The 16,291-nt window shown below is 41.7% G+C and overlaps 1 protein-coding gene across 11 annotated transcripts in view; it reads left to right on the top strand.

Annotated features, from left to right (window-relative positions):
* The window catches only part of ATP23 (ATP23 metallopeptidase and ATP synthase assembly factor homolog), a 96,952-nt gene extending 82,018 nt beyond the window's left edge, over positions 1 to 14,934 (top strand). For 8 of the 11 annotated variants that reach the window (XM_060165723.1, XM_060165724.1, XM_060165720.1 and 5 more), the window contains 5 exons: positions 5,973 to 6,018; positions 6,727 to 6,808; positions 10,410 to 10,547; positions 12,483 to 12,566; positions 14,478 to 14,934. In XM_060165723.1, the coding sequence (XP_060021706.1) occupies positions 6,002 to 6,018; positions 6,727 to 6,808; positions 10,410 to 10,547; positions 12,483 to 12,566; positions 14,478 to 14,681 (525 nt within the window). In that variant the 5' untranslated portion in view covers positions 5,973 to 6,001 and the 3' untranslated portion in view covers positions 14,682 to 14,934. Of the gene's footprint in view, positions 1 to 3,514; positions 3,589 to 5,972; positions 6,019 to 6,726; positions 6,809 to 9,812; positions 9,959 to 10,409; positions 10,548 to 12,482; positions 12,567 to 14,477 lie in introns of those variants that run through there. The other 3 variants (XM_060165714.1, XM_060165716.1, XM_060165725.1) reach the window with 2 other exon arrangements.
* The last annotated feature ends 1,357 nt before the right edge of the window (positions 14,935 to 16,291 follow it).

Genomic DNA, 16,291 nt, shown 5'->3' with positions numbered 1-16,291 from the left:
TTATCATAAATGGGTGTTCAATCTTGTCGAAAGCTTTTTCTGCATCTATTGAGATTATCATATGGTTTTTATCCTTCAGTTTGTTAGTATGGTGTATCACATTGATTGATTTGCATATATTGAAGAATCCTTGCATTCCTGGGATAAACCCCACTTGATCATGGTGTATGATCCTTTTAATGTGCTGTTGGATTCTGTTTGCTAGTATTTTGTTGAGGACTTTTGCATCTAAGTACTTCAGAGATATTGGCCTGTAGTTTTCTTTTTTGTGACATCTTTGTCTGGTTTTGGTATCAGAGTGGTGGTGGCCTCGTAGAATGAGTTTGGGAGTGTTCCTCCCTCTGCTATATTTTGGAAGAGTTTGAGAAGGATTAGGTGCTAGCTCTTGTCTAAATGTTTGATAGAATTTGCCAGTGAAGCCATCTGGTCCTGGGCTTTTGTTTGTTGGAAGATTTTTAATCACAGTTTCAATTTCGGTGCTTGTGATTGGTCTGTTTATATTTTCTATTTCTTCCTGGTTCAGTCTCAGAAGATTGTGCTCTTCTAAGAATTTGTCCATTTCTTCCAGGTTGTCCATTTTATTGGCATATAGTTGCTTGTAGTAATCTCTCATGATCCTTTGTATTTCTGCAGTGTCAGTTGTTACTTCTCCTTTTTCATTTCTAATTCTGTTGATTTGAGTCTTCTCCCTTTTTTTCTTGATGAGTCTGGCTGATGGTTTATCAATTTTGTTTATCTTCTCAAAGAGCCAGCTTTTAGTTTTATTGATCTTTGCTATTGTTTCCTTCATTTCTTTTTCATTTATTTCTGAGCTGATCTTTATGATTTATTTCCTTCTGCTAACTTTGGTGTTTTTTTGGTTGTTGTTCTTTCTCTAATTGCTTTAGGTGTAAGTTTAGATTGTTTATTTGAGATTTTTCTTGTTTCTTGAGGTAGGTTTGTATTGCTATAAACTTCCCTCTTAGAACTGCTTTTGCTGCATTCCATAGGTTTTGGATCACCGTGTGTTCGTTGTAATTTGTCTCTAGGTATTTTTTGATTTCCTCTTTGATTTCTTCGGTGATCTCCTGGTTATTTAGTAACGTAGTGTTTAGCCTCCATGTGTTTGTGTTTTTTACATTTTTTTCCCTGTAATTGTTGATTTCTAATTTCATAGCACCGTGGTCGGAAAAGATGCTTGATATGATTTCAGTTTTCTTAAATTTACCAAGGCTTGATTTGTGACCCAAGATGTGATCTATCCTGGAGAATGTTCTGTGTGCACTTGAGAAGAAAGTGTAATCTGCTCTTTTTGGATGGAATGTCCTATAAATATCAATTAAATCTATCTGGTCTGTTGTGTCATTTAAAGCTTGTGTTTCCTTATTAATATTCTGTTTGGATGATCTGTCCATTGGTGTAAGTGAGGTGTTAAAGTCCCCCACTATTATTGTATTACTGTCGATTTCCTCTTTTATAGCTGTTAGCAGTTGGCTTATGTATTGAGGTGCTCCTATGTTGGGTGCATATATATTTATAATTCTTTTATCTTCTTATTGGATTGATCCCTTTGATCATTATGTAGTGTCCTTCCTTGTCTCTTGTAATAGTCTTTATTTTAAAGGCTATTTTATCTCATATGAATATTGCTACTCCAGCTTTCTTTTGATTTCCATTTGCATGGAATATCTTTTTCCATCCCCTCACCTTCAGTCTGTATGTGTCCCTAGGTCTGAAGTGGGTCTCTTGTAGACAGCATATGTACAGGTCTTTTTTTGTATCCATTCAGCCAGTCTGTGTCTTTTGGTTGGGGCATTTAAGCATTTACATTTAATGTAATTATCGATATGTATGTTCCTATTAACATTTTCTTAATTGTTTTGGGTTTGTTTTTGTAGGTCTTTTCCTTCTCTTGTGTTTCCTGCCTAGAGAAGTTCCTTTAGCATTTTTAGCTGGTTTGGTGGTGCTGAATTCTCTTAACTTTTGCTTATCTGTAAAGGTTTTAATTTCTCCATTGAATCTGAATGAGTTGCTTGTTGGGTAGAGTAATCTCGGTTGTAGGTTTTTCCCTTTCAGCACTTTAAATATGTCCTGCCACTCCCTTGTGGCTTGCAGAGTTTCTGCTGAAAAATCAGCTGTTACCCTTATGGGGATTCCCTTGTATGTTATTTGTTGCTTTTCCCTTGCTGCTTTTAATATTTTTTTTTTGTATTTAATTTTTGATAGTTTGATTAATATGTGTCTCAGTGTGTTTCTCTTTGGGTTGATCCTGTATGGGACTCTCTGCACTTCCTGGACTTGATTGACTATTACGTTTCCCATGTTAGGGAAGTTTTCAACTATAATCTCTTCAAATATTTTCTCAGACCCTTTCTTGTTCTCTTCTTCTTCTGGGAGCCCTATAATTCGGATGTTGGTGTGTTTAGTGTTGTCCCAGAGGTCTCTGAGACTGTCCTCAATTCTTTTCATTCTTTTTTCTTTATTCTGCTCCCTGGCAGTTATTTCCACCATTGTATCTTCCAGCTCACTTATCTGTTCTTCTGCCTCAGTTATTCTGTTATTGATTCCTTCCAGAGTATTTTTAATTTCAGTAATTGTGTTGCTCATCACTGTTTGTTTGCTCTTTAGTTCTTCTAGATCCTTGTTAAATGTTACTTGTGTTTTCTCCATTCTGTTTTCGAGATTTTGGATCATCGTTACTCTCATTACTCTGAATTCTTTTTCAGGTAGTTTGTCTATTTCATCTTCCTTTATTTGGTCTTGTAGGTTTTTTATCTTGCTCCTTCCTCTGTAACATTTTTTTGTCGTTTCATTTTTTTTTTTTTAATGGGTGGTGCTGTCTTCTTGTCTTACTGGTTGTTTGGCCTCAGGCCTCCAGCACTGGAGTTTGCAGGCAGTTGGATAGAGCTGGGTCTTGGTGCTGAGATGAGGACCTCCAGCAGGCCTCACTCTGGTTGATATTCCCTGGGGTCTGAGGTTCTCTGTTAGTCCAGCAGTTTGGACTCAGTGCTCCCACCACAGGAGCTTGGCCCGATCTCCTGCCTGGGATCCAAGATCCCACAAGCTTTGTGGTGCATTAAGAAAAGAATAAAGAAAAGAAGAAAGAAAGAAAAAAGGAACAGTACAATATCAAAGAATAAAAAACAAAATAAAATTAGAAAGATAAAAAATATATTAGGAAAAATAAAACTGTAATTGAAACAACTGCAACAGGGTAAAATAAAACCACAAGAGAAAAAAGAAAAAAAAGGGGGGGTGAACAAGCCAAAAGAAGAGAACAATAACAAAGTATAAAGAATAAAATAAAATTAGAAAAATAAAAGATTAGAAAAAATAAAAATATAAAAGAATGAACAACAATGAATCAACAAGGTAACACAGAACCCTAATGTAAAAGTGGAAGAAAAAAAAGGCCTTGGCTATGGGCGTGGAACTTAGACAGGGGCGGAACTCAGGCTGGGCTGGGGTTTAGGGTGGGGCAGGACCTAGGCAGGTTGGGGGTGATGTTTGAGCATGGTGTGGGGCCTCTGCTTAGGACCTGCCCACGGAAGGGGAGAGGCAGCACGTCAAAAGGATGGCCTCTGGAGTGTGGAGTTCCGGAGTTTGGAGGTAGGGCGCCGAGTGAGGGTGTGTGGGTGGGGTTTAGGTCCATTGCGTTGGAGGGGGTCTCAGAGGGTGTCTCCGAGTGTAGAGGTGGGGTCCTGGGTGTGGTTAGAGGGGTGGCCTTGGGCTCTGCGGGGCACAAGGGAGGCTCCAATGGCAGAGGATTAGGCCTCCCGGTGCCTAAGTGGACAGGGAAGGCACTGGCCCCATTCCTTCGTGCCCCTCCCCCACCATCTCCCGCAGGGTCTCCCCCATCGCCACTGGACACCTAACCGTGGGGGGTCCCGCTGGGTGTAGGAACTCCTCCCCTCCCCCAGCCACCCCTCTGGGGTGCTGGTCCCGGAGGTCCGGCCTTTACTTTTGCTCCCCCTTCCCTCCCTCCCACTCCCTCAGGACCCGTGTGGCTGGAGGGGGCCTAGGTGGGCAGAGGATCAGGCCTGGGATCTCAGCAGGTTCCTGGGGGCCCAAGTGGGCAGGGGAAGCATGGCAACTCTCCCTTTTGATACTCTGCCCTCCCAGTGGTTCCCCAATTTCCCCCTTCGGCCGTGGGAATCCCTTGCCCTCCCCCAGCCGCCCCTCAGGGGCGCCAGTCTTGTCCGGCCTCTGCTTCTCCTCCCCCTTCGCTCCCCCAATGCCCCACGTCCTACCCAGTTGCTGGGGGTTCCTCCCATCCCCTTAGGTGTCTGTGGTCCCCCACTGGTGCCTGGTAGGTGCCCTAATTGTGAGGAGGAGCGCATTCTGCATCCTCCTAGTATGCTGTCTTGACTCCACCCCCCACTTTTTTTTATAAAGTTTTTTTTTTTAAATTTTATTTATTTTTGGCTGCATTGGGTCTTCGTTGCTTTGTGCGGGCATTCTCTAGTTGTGGCGAGCAGGGGCTACTCTTTGTTGCAGTGCTTGAGCTCGTTGTGGTGGCTTCTCTTGTTGCAGAGCATGGGTTCTAGGCGCGCAGGCTTCAGTAGTTGCAGCACAGAGCTCAGTAGTTTTGGCGCACGGGCTTAGTTGCTCTGCGGCATGTGGTATCTTCCCGGACCAGGGATGGAACCCGTGTCCCCTGCATTGGTAGGCGGATTCTCAACCACTGTGCCACCAGGGAAGTCCCTCATAGATTCTTAGAAGTGGGGGGGCCTCAGGAGTCATCTGGGCCTTTCCAACCCCCATCACTGACCAGAAACCTCTGTGCCATCAGTTGACCAGAGTGTTTATAGACCTCTGCTAGAACAGGTTATCTTTGAGGCCCTTTGAGGCTATTGGGCTCTTATATCGACAGCTTTGATTGTTGGAAAAATCCTTTCTCATACTGAGTTGCAATGTGCCCTGTGTAACTTCTGCCCTTTGGTCCTTGTGCTGCCCTCTGAAGAAATGTTGGCTGAATTTATTCCCACACGGCACCCCTTCAGGTACTTGAAGCTACTGTGGCCCTAGTTAAGTCTTTTTTCTCTTTTCCAAATCTACAGATCCCTTTCTTGCTTCCTGTGGAAAGTAGTCCTGAACTGTTCCAGTCACTTTCTCCCATGGAACAGCTTCGGTTGGCAGGTCCTGTTTAGAGTATGGTACTCAGAATGGGACACTATTCACAGACCAGGACAGACAATAGTGGAGCTACCTACTGCCTTCCTCTAACCTGGATACTATGCTGCTATTTGTTTCTATGGATATTGGTCCCAAATTTTCTCAGTCTTTTGGTGTGTGTGTGTGTGTGTGTGTGTGTGTGTATTTTTTTTTAATTAATTTATTTAAAAAATAAATTTATTTGTTTTATTTATTTATTTTTGGCTGCGTTGGGTCTTCGTTGCTGCATGCAGGCTTTCTCTAGTTGCAGTAAGCAGGGGCTACTCTTCGTTGCGGTGCGTGGGCTTCTCATTGCGGTGACTTCTCATCGCAGAGCACGGGCTCTAGGCGTGCGGGCTTCAGTAGTTGTGGCATGCAGCTCAGTAGTTGTGTCTCTCGGGCTCTAGAGCACAGGCTCCGTAGTTGTGGCGCACAGGCTTAGATGCTCCGCGTCATGTGGGATCTTCCCGGACCAGGGCTCGAACCCGTGTCCCCTGCATTGGCAGGTGGATTCTCAACCACTGCGCCACCAGGGAAGCCCCTTGGTATATATTTTAATACATTGCGTTCGATCATTTAACTGAAAAGCATATTTGATGTTATCTAAGATGTTTGGTACTACCCATTTTGGTATTTCTATCAGCGTTTCATTAAAGTCTTGCTTTTATGTTAATTTAAGCTTATCTTTTCATATTCATTTTTTATCATTTTTAAGATGGTATTACTTTGCTAAGATTTGTGAGGTTTTGTTTGATAATATCTTACACTGCTATTTGGATCATTTAATTGGTGCTCTTTTTTTCCAATTACCATATGTAACTGAATCAATACCTTTCTAGATCCATATGTTAAACTGCTGCTTGATGCCATGAAGCATTCGGGCTGGTAAGTGAATCTTTTTGAAGTGCTGCTCTGTATTCTGGCTGCTGAAAACAAAAAATCCCCACCCAAACTGGAAGTACTTGAGATATTTCACTTCAGGCCACAAAGCCCTTTCCATATGGTGGGTGGTGGTGGTTGGCTGCACTCTCCCCAGGCAGGCCGTGTTCTCTCTGGACCTCTTCAGCCCTAACTCCACATCTCTGGCTCTACTATTCACCTCAGGTATTTAGTAAAGACGATACTTAAAATCTTACTTGTAAGTAATCACCAAACCTGGTTTTTCCACTATGCCAGTCCCAGCATTCTCCTTAACGGAGAAGAAATCTCAGCTTGTTATGCATGTAGAAGCCTTCCAGGTGTTGTTTAACTTTGAGGAGATCGGAAGAAATGATTTCTGAGGTCCACTTCTTAACATTCTGGCCCAAGGGCAGAAACTCCAGCATATTTCCAATATGGTCTTAATGAGTTGATCAAATTCTTTATGGAATCATAGCATAGAATTTGAACTGGGATAGATTTTGCAGAGACAGTTTCCTTATTTACAGATGAGAGAACTGAGTCCTGAAGGTGTTGAGTTGCTTTCCCAAGGTGTCCTGTGTGATAGTGATGGAGAGATGTGTCATCTGGGTCTCCTGGCCCAGGGCTGTTTCCCCTCTACCCCACGCACACTACTTCTGGATGTTGTCTTTTTAATCCATTCTTACCTTCCAGCGCTGTTAACAAAGAAAGACACTTTTCTTGTGAAGATTGTAATGGAAATGTCAGTGGAGGTTTTGATGCTTCAGTGTCTCAGGTAGGCGGTCTACCAAGCTGTCTTCTTTCCTCCAGTTCTCTCTCCTGATGTTTGCTGATTGCCTTCTATGTGCTGGGCATTCCATTTGGTAGACTTTGTGTAGAATTCAAAAAATGAGTTAATTGTGGTCCTTACTCTTAAGGTCCTTATGTCTCACAGGGGAGACAAGACAGGAACGCAGAGACAATGATAAAATTTGAGGCGGGTTAAACTCTTTGAGGTGGGTGTGGTTACCACAATGGGACAGTGATGTGATTGACTGAAAGATGCCAGCAGATTCAGCTAGAGGATGTAAAGGCTCTTCAGGGGCAAAGAAGACAAAGACTGTTGCCAAAAGCAGGGGGAGCACGAGCAAAGGTGACGTGTTGAGAAAGCACAAGGTGTATTTGGGGAATGGCATGTTGTCTAGTTCAGCTGGAGGGCAGGAATGCATGGGGAATGAGGAGAAATAGGATTGGAAAGAAAGATAGGCTATATGGTGGGAGGCTTTGAATGCCAAGATAGAGTTTCACCTTTACACAGTGAGAAGTGGTAGATCTTTGAGAATTTTTGATGAGGAGAGTGAGTTTTCTCACCTGTAAAATATGGGTAATGATTGTATTTATCTTATAAAATGGTTATGAGAATTAAATGCGATTTCTCTTGTAAACTACTTATCATAGTAAGCAGAGCACTTAAGTCAATAAATGTTATAAGTTTTAAGTCAATGGGGGGTTTTGACAGTCTTGAGGTGGTAGATGGATGTGTCATGTGATATGAGGGTAGATAAAAGTGTTGTAAGTCACTGTTTCCCTCATGAATATATGACACATTGAAGTACATTTAATTGTTTCCTGCTAGGGAATCTTATATGTATTTGAGTTATTTATAGCTGTTTCATGGTAATCATGGGAAAGAGCAACATAGCAGAGGGGTGAGGTGTCTGAGTTTTGGAGTCACATAGACTTTGAGTTCAAATCCTAGTTCCCCTGCTTATTAGCTGTGGGGCTTGGGCAAGTTATTCGTTTTATTCTCAGTTTCCTCATTTGTAAATTGATAATCGCCAACACCTGTAGCCCCCAAGATGGGTCTTGGTAAGTTCATCCTCTTTGGGGGTTAGAGTGCACGTTTTGAATCTTCATCTTATTTCTCAGCAGTGTTATACACAGTTGGGCACTCTTTTTTTTTTTTTTAATTAAAATTTTTGTTGTGAAGTATCTCATTCATATAGAAGAGTAAAATACCTGTATGTACACTTTCAGTCATAATAGTAAAATGAACATCTATATAACTACCACCCAGATTTGAGAAATAAAACACTGCCAGGACTTCAGAAGCCTGTGTGCCCCTCTTGGGTTACAACCCCCTCCCTTCCTTATTCTGACTTCCATGATAACCATTCCCTGCTTGTCTGAATGGTTTTGCCATCTTTGTGTACAGTCCAACAATGTGTTTAGTTTCCTCCTTTTAAGCTTTATACTTGGGGTCATGTGTAATACTTTGTCATTTTATGAAATCATACAGTCTTTGTAACTTAATTCTTTCGTTCAACATCGTGAGATTCTTCTGTGTTGTTGTGTGCACCTCTGGTTAATTTAGTTTGTGTTGTATATTATTCCATTTTATGTCTGTACTAGTGTTTACCCTATCGAGTATCGATTGTTTCCCACTTTATTATTATTATAAACAAGGCTGCTGTGAATGTTCTTCACCTTCTCTCCCAGTGCTCGTGGGCAAGAGTTATTCCAAGGTATCTGGCTAGAGTGCAGGTCCTATCACATGCACACACTTAACAGCTAATGCCACTTTCTTGCCATGGTTTCCAGTATGCCACACTCTTGTGGTTGCTCCTTTGCTAACTTAGCTTCCTCTACCAGCCCTTAAGTGAAGTCCCTTAATCCTTGGTGTTAGAGCCCCTTCTGTTCTACTCTGCATTCTACCAAGGGGATCTCATTTACTTTGCTGGGTCAGAGCTTTCTCTTGAACTCCACATCCATATCGCCAAGTGTTCACTGAACACCTACACTTGGGTGTCCTAAAGGCACCTCAGACGTGACATGTCCAAGTTCAAACTGATTTTTACGATCCTCCATCTCCACCCAAACTGGTCTTTTAGTTTTGCATATCTTGGTGAACGGTACCACCATCCGTCCTATTACCCATGCCAGAAATTTAGGGATCATCCTTGATACCTGATTCCCTTCCCATATTCTGTCCGACACCAAATTTTGTCCAGTCTCCCTCCTAAATACCTTTTTAGGCTCCCACCATCCTAGCTCTGGGACTATTATCTCTTGCCTAGAATACTTCATTTGCCTTCAACTAGTCTCTGCGTATCCAGTTTTGATCATCTTTTGTTTATTTTTCCAACTGTGGTCAAAAGGATAAAAACAAAATAAAACACCCCCCGTTTCACTACTCCCTTTCAGTGACTTCCCACTGTTGTCAGGATAAAGAGTGATTTGGCCCCTGCCCTATCTCATGCCTACCGCCTCCAACTCCGTGCTTCGTACTACAGGCCTGCCCGCCGTCAGCTTCTCCAACATTCTTTTCCTTCAACCCTCCCCCTACCCTTTGCCTATGTTGTTCTCTGTCTGGAATGCTCCCTTCCCCTCTCCTCGAATTTAACTCCTGTTCATCCATTAGATCCCAGTTTAAACATTCCTTCTGCAGAAAAGCCTTTCCCAACCCTGCAGACCACGTCAGGCACTCTCATTGTATGTACTCGTGACAACCTGGGTTTTTTTTTCTTCATGACAACTGTCACTGCATGTGTTTAAACATTTTGGTAAATATTTGATTAATTTCTATCTCCATTAGTAGATTATAAATCTCTAGTAGGTCTTGATAAATATTAGTTGAGTAAATGAATGTTGAATGAATGTATATAAAATACCTGGGACATGTCCCGGTGTCTGGCACACAGTAAGTACACAGTAAGTGGGGACTATTATTATTAGGGCCCCTCACGTCTTTATTATTCTTATAGGGTCCTGCTCAGTGTGCTGCTGGCTTTTTGCACTTCTTTCTGAAGCTCTTTCTGAGGACTTTTCCTGGCAATTCTAGTAGGATGGGACAGTGTGGTCATTCATTGTTGATTCATTGCTTATTGAGAAACTTGATAAGAAACATTTTACACATATTCTCATTTAATTCTCACAATTCTAAGAGGTAGGTACTCTAAGTCATCTCCCTTTTTATAGTTGAGGAAACTGCGGCACAGAAAGCTTAAGAAACTTGCCCAAGGTCACTGACTTAGTAAGGAGTGGGGCTGGAATTTGAATCTCCCTGCTTCATTCCAGAGTCCACTCTTAATACAAGACTGTGGAGTCTAAGATGGCTGGTACAGTCAACCCAGTGAGGGTGGTGTGCGAATAAATGTCCTTAAACTAAGTGCTATGTAGTCCAGAGAGAGGAGAAGGGAGAAGTTAGCCATTGGGAAGGCTTCATGGAGAATGTATGGTGAAGACCGAGCCTTGATGGAGGGGTGGGTGTTGGGTGGATAGAGTGGGTGAGGCTTTCCAGGCAGTTGAGCCCACTCAGGTGAGAGAGAAGGTGGAATCGACGAAGTGAGAGTAGATCTTAGAAATGACCGAACTTTCCTCATTTTGGTGCTTCTTAGATTGTTTTGTGCCAGAATAATATCTGTAATCAGGCGCATATGAACAGAGTGGTCACCCATGAGCTCATTCACGCATTCGATCATTGTCGAGCTCATGTCGACTGGTTCACCAACGTCAGGCACTTGGCTTGCTCTGAGGTAAGTTTTATTGTAGAAGGTGCTTTTTCCCCAAGGACACTGTTGTGCGTTTGAACATTTTATTCAAGGATGATTTATTTAAACGTATTCCTTTTCTTGTCATAATTCCGCATTAGTCTTCAGTTTACATTTTTAACTACTGAATACAATTCTTTTAGATACAGCAGGTAGACATTTTTAAGTATCTTTTTAGAATTGTCTTAAATACGACCTTTAAATCCTAATAATAGTGATGATTTTTAATAATAAGCTCTTTTTCCTATGGAATAAACTATATAATACAAAAACTTTATAGTTAACATTTACTGAGGGGCTGTGTGCCAAACCCTAACCCTGTGCTGTTTGTGGACTCTTTTTTTTTTTTTGCGGTACGCGGGCCTCTCACTGTTGTGGCCTCTCCCGTTGCGGAGCACAGGCTCCGGACGCGCAGGCTCAGCGGCCACGGCTTACGGGCCCAGCCGCTCCACGGCATGTGGGATCTTCCCGGACCGGGGCACGAACCCGTGTCCCCTGCATCGGCAGGCGGACTCTCAACCACTGCGCCACCAGGGAAGCCCTGTGGACTCTTATTTAATATTCACAACAGCCCATTGAGGTAGATACTGTTATCCCCATTTTATTTCTGTGAAAAGTGAGGCAGTTGTTCAGATACCATACATAGTAAGTGGCAGAGGCAGGATTACAGCCAAGGTTCTTGAGTGGTTTGCTGTGCTGCCTTCCATAGGTAAAGTTCCTAGCTTTCCCTAGAGTAAAACAGTTCGTTTCAAAAATACAACATAGGAAGATATTTATTATTAAGCATTTTGGATTGCTGTCAGAAATACACACATATATATGCTCCTAGAAAGACATTTGTATTTCATACTTGCATTTCATTAATTGAAGAGTGCAGTGTGCTGAGAAGCTAAAGAAAACTAATATAAATTTCAAGCTTATACTTTATAACTTAGATTATTTTCTCTTTCCCTTGAAATTAATAAGTAGCCTCACTGCATCTGATTATAACTCGTATTATTTGGAAAGAAGACCGAAATCTGAGCTTGTAAATATTTCTCTCTCTTGGGTGTTATGAGAATTAATGCCTGTTAGCTAGTTAAAGTGTGTTAAGTGCTTTGAGCTCCTCAGAGGAATGAAGCCATGTTATTATAGAAGTAACAAGAAGTGGGCCATTCTGATTGCAGTGAATGAGCAAAAACGTGGCCAGGTTGGCTGTAGAATCCATGTGGGTAATTCCATGACGTTTTCACCTATTAAAGCTGCTTTTTACCTTAAAGATATAGAAAATACATACTAACTTCAGGCTGTCATGTTCATAGCATGCCCAGTTTGGAATGTTCTTGATTCTCTGTACCACTTAATTTTTCATAGGCCCATCAAGACCCTGGAGGAAGGGCATGAACTTACACGGGTTTAAGGGAAGGTCCGAGAGAGTTTCAGTGGTTTGGGCTAGGAGAGCTGGGAGGTTTGTGTGCCTCAATTGTCTTAGGTACTCATGTATTCAGTTTTAAGCTCACACTGAAACTCAGTTTGTAGATCTTTGGAAGAATGCTTTCTTGAAGTCCTTTTGGTAATTTCTAGAAGTGTTTGCATTTTGTAGAGAGCATAACCTTTAACTTTGAGGTCCAACTCTTTGACTTTTGGTTCCAAAAGAAATTAGTTCTGTCTGTAAGACTCTGGTGGAAAGTTTTGAAAATTCCCTTTGAATAGGTGATTGCCCAGTGTATCTGGCGCTGCCTAGTGTAGCTCATGGATATCTGCTCTTTTTCTTAAGAACTTCTTAAGTCAATAGAGTTAAAAAAAAAAAAATCTTACAGGTACTCTGTTCTCAGAAAAATATACCAATTTTATATTTTACAATTAAAAAAATCAGTTGATATAAAGGTATAGAGCACGAGTGCTTATTTTCTTTTTGTTTGCCTTCTGTCTTTGTGATAGGTTCGAGCTGCTAACCTTAGTGGAGACTGCTCACTTTTAAATGAAATATTCAGGTTACATTTTGGATTAAAACGACACCATCAGGTAAAAACTAACATATGAAATCATTTACTGTTAAGAGTGCTATGAGTGGAAATAATGAATAGAAAAATGAGAAGTATATTTAGTATTTGAAATTTGAAAGAACTACTTATATGAAAGAATACAAAATGTGTATCACTTAAGCCAAATAGATGGAATTCAGTTCTATTTTATAATTATGGGCAAGCTATGTGACTAAGTGAGAGATTTTCACAGTGAAAAGCGCTACGGTCTCACACGTGGGATACTTTTGGATGGGGGTAGATAAGGACTGGAAGTGAAATCACAGCCTGTCTTACTTTTATCCTACCAGTACTGGACTTGTGTTTTGAAACCATCACAGTATTCTCTAGACAAAAAAGTAATACCTGTCAGCACAGAGACTGCACTGCAGCGCACTGTGTATTAGCACACCTTTAAAGGCTGTATGACGTGACAGCAAAGCTTCGGATCAGCACAGACTTGATTATGATGAGCTGAGCTGAGAGATTTTGTAAACAAAACAAAATGAAAACTGTAGGCAAGACCATCCTGCTAGAAAGCTTTTTTGTCTAAAAGAAACACTTTATATTTTTTTATTGGGGTATAGTTGTTTTACAATGTTGTGTTAGTTTCTACTGTACTAGAAAGCTTTTAAGGTCCACGATAGATGGGCATGGGGAGAGGAAGTTTAGAACTGATGGACTGGTGAAGAATGTGAGCAGTTCTGCCCATAGCAACCAAGGGGCTCTGTGTCCACATTTAGGAGAAAGGCTGGTCAGAGCTCTTCTATGGGAAGAGGTTACCGGGCCAATTTGTCAGGTACATGGGCATCAGGATAGCAGTTTTAACCAGATGCAAAAAGGACAGGCTTGGAACAACAGTAGGAAGGCCCTTGGCTCTCCAGAGAAAAGAGTAACTCAACTCTGGGGAGGAAGGTAGAAGGTCACAGAGAACTACGAAGAGAAATTTTGAACTCAGTGAATGGGAGTTCGTTAGACGGCAAACCTGAGGCCTGGGAAGGGTGCCTACTCTGATAGGGCTGTTACGCTTTCAGCCTGTGCCAAGTCCGCTTAGTGATGTGCCACTGACTTGTGCTGCATGTCTTCCGTGCCCTCCAATCCCTGCTCATCTGGTGAATTCAGCTCAGGCAGCCTTCGAATGGGCGGTGTGTTCTGGCTCTCAGTGGAAGTAGGGTGCACATCAGAACATCCCAGAGAAGAGGCTAACGCAGTTAAGGCATGTCATCCGGAGTCCAGAGTCTTTGAAAGAGAAATCTCTCCTCTTTTTAACTTGGGTAGCAGCAGCAGAAAATGAATAGAACTAGCAATAGGATGGAAAATACGTGGAGGTAGTGGGAGAAGAGTCCTAGAGAACAGAGTCCCTGCTTTTGTGCAGTATGTACCCAAGAAAAAAGTTGTTTGATTTTTTTTTTCCCCCTGAAAAATTAGGATGCCTTCAAATTTTGTGTGTATGTATGTGTGGTTTCCTGTTGCCTCCAGGGGAGATGCCCCTCTCGAAGGAAAAGTTATCTAGCATTGGTCACCTGAAAAGCTAAGGGAGAGAGAGGCACAGGAGTATATTTCATATTTATTCAAATTAAAAAGCTCAACCAGAACCTTATTTATAGACTTTTTTATGATTTTGCAAAGTTGGAGTTATTGTTTAGCAGATACTGCCTAGAAATTATCATCATTAGGAAAGATGAGAAGAAGGGAGGAGGGGAAGGAGATCTTACTTATACCTAAATAATTTTAGGTTGAGCTAAACATGTTCCATAATTTAATCTTTCTTCTTTGGACTGACAGAAATTAATAAAGTAACATGAGAGGAAATTAATTTTGACTGTGGTTCACACATTGTATAAAATGTTACTATTTCATGACAAAATTTTCATATATTAATAAAATTAAAGCCACATACTTTTCTCCTTAGACTTGTGTGCGAGACAGAGCCATTCGTTCTATCCTGGCTGTTAGGAACATCAGCAAAGAAGTAGCTCAGAAGGCTGTTGATGAAGTTTTTGAATCTTGTTTCAATGACCATGAACCTTTTGGAAGGATCCCTCATAATAAGACCTATGCAAGATATGCTCATAGAGACTTTCAAAACCGGGATCGGTACTACTCAAACATATGAAGACGATGACATTTTATATGGCAGAGCTTCAGTGATCATGAAGAAAGTATGGTTCCCAAGTGGACAAACATAAAACGTAAATGATTAAATACAGAGAAGACACAGAAGATTCTAGCACAGAAGATTCTAGCATCAGAAAAAGTAACTGTGGTAAGAAATGAAACTGCCTTAAACTCCAAGGCAAAAATTGTATCTTTGTAGCTAACCATTTGGTAAATAAGGCGAATAAATAGCATTTTTAAATTTTCTACAATGTACTTATTACTTGTGTTTTATTTTTTATGATTGTGATTTGCTTTTATTACATTTTAAAACTTGATTATGAAACCTGTGAAGTATGCCCTTTATGATGTGTATGTCTTCTTTGGAAAAATGTCTGTTCAAATCCTCTGCCCATTTTAAAATCAGGTTGTTTATTTTGATATTGAGTTGTATGAGTTCTTTGTATATTTTGGATGGTAACCCCTTATCAGATATTGTTTACAAATATCTTCTCCCATTCAGTAGGTGGCCTTTTCATTTTGTTGATGGTTTCTTTTTTTTTTTTTTTTTTGCGGTATGTGGGCCTCTCACCGTTGTGGCCTCTCCCGTTGCGGAGCGCAGGCTCAGCGGCCATGGCTCACGGGCCCAGCCGCTCCGCGGCATGTGGGATCGTCCCGGACCGGGGCACGAACCCGTGTCCCCTGCATCGGCAGGCGGACTCTCAACCACTGCGCCACCAGGGAAGCCCATCACCTGCATTTTTTTCTCACATTATTTTCTTCTTTCTCTTCCCTGCTGATTTCTGCTTCTAACTTAGATAATGCAAGTGTTAGAGTTCCCAAGAGCAGAATTTGGTTCTACAGAAATTACCAAGTAAAATATCTGGGATTTTATGAGGATAATATTTTTTCAGCAGGTACCAAGGCTAAGTTAAAAGGGAAAAATTAATCACGTGACATCCTAAGTGTCAAGTGGCAGCTTCTCTGAATGCTAACTGCGTTCATACCGCCTCACATCCAAGGTGGTAAAATAAGGGGGAAAAAAACTGGGTCAAGGAAACTCTCCTAACATAATGCTTCTTTTTCTGAAGATTAATAAGTCCCAGAGTCCCACAGCAAAGGCCAAAGCTATATGTACATACCTTTCAAATCTGGATCTGCTGGGTCAAAGCCCGACATGTCTGGAGGGGCCAGGCTGGCCCCTAGAGTGCTCACTTATTAGTAGGAGGCCCTGGGGAGCCTTGTAAGCGTCAAGTGGCTGGACTCAGCATTCACTAATGGAACCACAGCTCCCCCTCATTCTCCCAACCACTGCATAAGGAGGAGAATCAGAGGGAAAAAATAGACATTGCATTAATTCAATAAATATTTATTAAGCTCTATCTACTATGTACTGATGTAGGCACTAGGGATACTGAAGTGTCCAACATGGGTTGGATCTTTGTCATCGTGGGGAACAGCTGCACCAGAGAGGAAGTGTGGAGTTGTTTGGGGATATAAAATTTGGCACCTAACCTAGAGAAGTGATATTTAAACTCGAGACCTGAGGGGCTTCCCTGGTGGCACAGTGGTTAAGAATCCGCCTGCCAATGCAGGGGACACGGGTCCAAACCTTCGTCCGGGAAGATC

The sequence above is a fragment of the Lagenorhynchus albirostris genome, chromosome 11, assembly GCF_949774975.1.
Source record: "Lagenorhynchus albirostris chromosome 11, mLagAlb1.1, whole genome shotgun sequence".
Lineage (NCBI taxonomy): Eukaryota > Metazoa > Chordata > Mammalia > Artiodactyla > Delphinidae > Lagenorhynchus > Lagenorhynchus albirostris.
The sequence above is the reverse complement of the archived record's forward strand: the minus strand, read 5'-3'. Positions and strand labels throughout refer to the sequence as shown.